Source organism: Eurypyga helias, unplaced genomic scaffold (assembly GCF_000690775.1).
Source record: "Eurypyga helias isolate BGI_N326 unplaced genomic scaffold, ASM69077v1 scaffold18458, whole genome shotgun sequence".
Taxonomy (NCBI): Eukaryota; Metazoa; Chordata; class Aves; order Eurypygiformes; family Eurypygidae; genus Eurypyga; species Eurypyga helias.
Window position 1 is genome coordinate 933 of NW_010267742.1, and position 1,695 is coordinate 2,627.

General features: G+C 42.6%; 1 protein-coding gene across 1 annotated transcript in view; it reads left to right on the forward strand.

Annotated features, from left to right (window-relative positions):
• Positions 1–293: 293 nt before the first annotated feature.
• Positions 294–1,695, forward strand: part of LOC104514021 (inter-alpha-trypsin inhibitor heavy chain H3-like) — a gene marked incomplete at its 3' end in the record, with an annotated part of 8,982 nt that continues 7,580 nt past the window's right edge. The window contains exon 1 of the mRNA XM_010157546.1: positions 294–383. Coding sequence (XP_010155848.1) covers positions 294–383 — 90 coding nt within the window. The remainder of the gene's footprint in view (positions 384–1,695) is intronic.

Below are 1,695 nucleotides of genomic sequence, written 5' to 3' on the forward strand. Positions count from 1 at the left end.
AGACGTGAGTGGAGCAGAGATCAATCCCAGTTGCCAGTACAGAAAGGGCTGTTGAATTTCTGTTTGGAGATATTACATAGAAAAGCCATTGCTGAAATATTCTGTAAATTCTGTAACAGTATTTTGTGACAGTATTCTGCAGATTATGTGCATTTAAAATTCAGTATTTGATTTTTCCTGAATGCCTAATGTTTAATCCCACTTTTCACACTGGGTTATTTATTAACATTTGGTAAACAAAGCATTAGCTATTTATGCATATCGTTCAGATTGGAACATTACCTTTTTGCAAAATGGAAAACCACCTATTGCTTTGTATTTTATTATTGATTCCTGCCTTTGCATCATCAGACTTTTTGGTAACACATGTCAGAAACATCAAGGTAAGTAATCAACCATGTACGGGCTCCCGTTTTTCTTAGATTAACTTCCTGCCATTTATCATCATTTATCAGAGTTCCTACAGTGCTGCCACGAGGAGCTTTGTGTTCTCTGATAACTTGTGAGCACTGAGAATCAGACTAGTTTACTTCTGATCAGCCTCCGCTTTGAATCAGCTCTGAAGAAGCTCTCCTCTCTCTCTTTTTAAAGGCACTACTTTCCTGTTTTCCCTGTCATCACCACATCATGGCAAAATGTTTTAGTGGTCTTATATGTAGACCTGTAAAACAATTGGTGCTGCCAGAGAACTGACTTGGGCACCTGTAAAACAATGCAAAATGTGAAAAGTGAAAAAATGCCTCCATGAAGCAGCTCTAGCATGGCATCCAGATAAATACGTGCACTATCCATGTGACATGGGTGGATTTTTCTCAGGAGATTTGCATGTTAGCATAACATGAAGTATATCTCTGTCCCTCAAAGGGGCCATTCTGGTTTTGACCGCATCTCTGAGCAGGACAGTGCTTTCTGACCGTCTGCCTTCTTGTCTTCAGTTAAGTTGCCAGCCACTGCTACTCGCCTCAATAAATGCCTTTCCTCTCTCTCAGTAGCTACACACTACAGAAAGGGACAGGGGGCGAGTCTCTTCAGGGATCGCTGTGGGTTAGTGGGTAGAACAGGGCACAGCAATTTCTGATGATTAGTGTAGCTACACACTACGGAAAGTGGCAGGGGGCAAATCTCTTCAGGGATCGCTGTGGGTTGGGTTAGTGGGTAGAATAGGGCACAGCAATTTCTGATGATTAGGTTATAGCCTTTGCCAGGACTTTTTCACTGAAAATCAGGATGGTAACATATCTAACTTTTAAAAATCAGCTTGCGACTTATTGCTGCAAATTGGAGATGCCATGGATTCTTATTTTTTAGGCATTATGTAGCCAAGATATAATGTAGATTTGCCTCCTGGTTACCATACTACCTGTTGTTCTCTGTATGCCTTGCAATGCTGAAGCCTTTCTGAATGGAAAACGGGCACAGCTCTGTGCAATGCTCCAGCCGTACATGCGGAGCACTACAGAAAAGGCAGTTGAATCTCCCAGTTTGGCCATATACTTAAGGCAAATGTAATTTGATCGAAATGGCGGAGATTGCGATGTCGTGTGAAGGTCTCAGTCCCCATCCCTCTTAGCTCCTTTGAGCAAGGAGTATGCCAGTGAGCAGCGATGAAGCATGGCTGGAAGTCTGGCTGGCTGATGACCTTCAAGCTGTCAGAGCTGCCTTTAAAGCCAGTCAGGTAAACAAAGTTGGCAGACC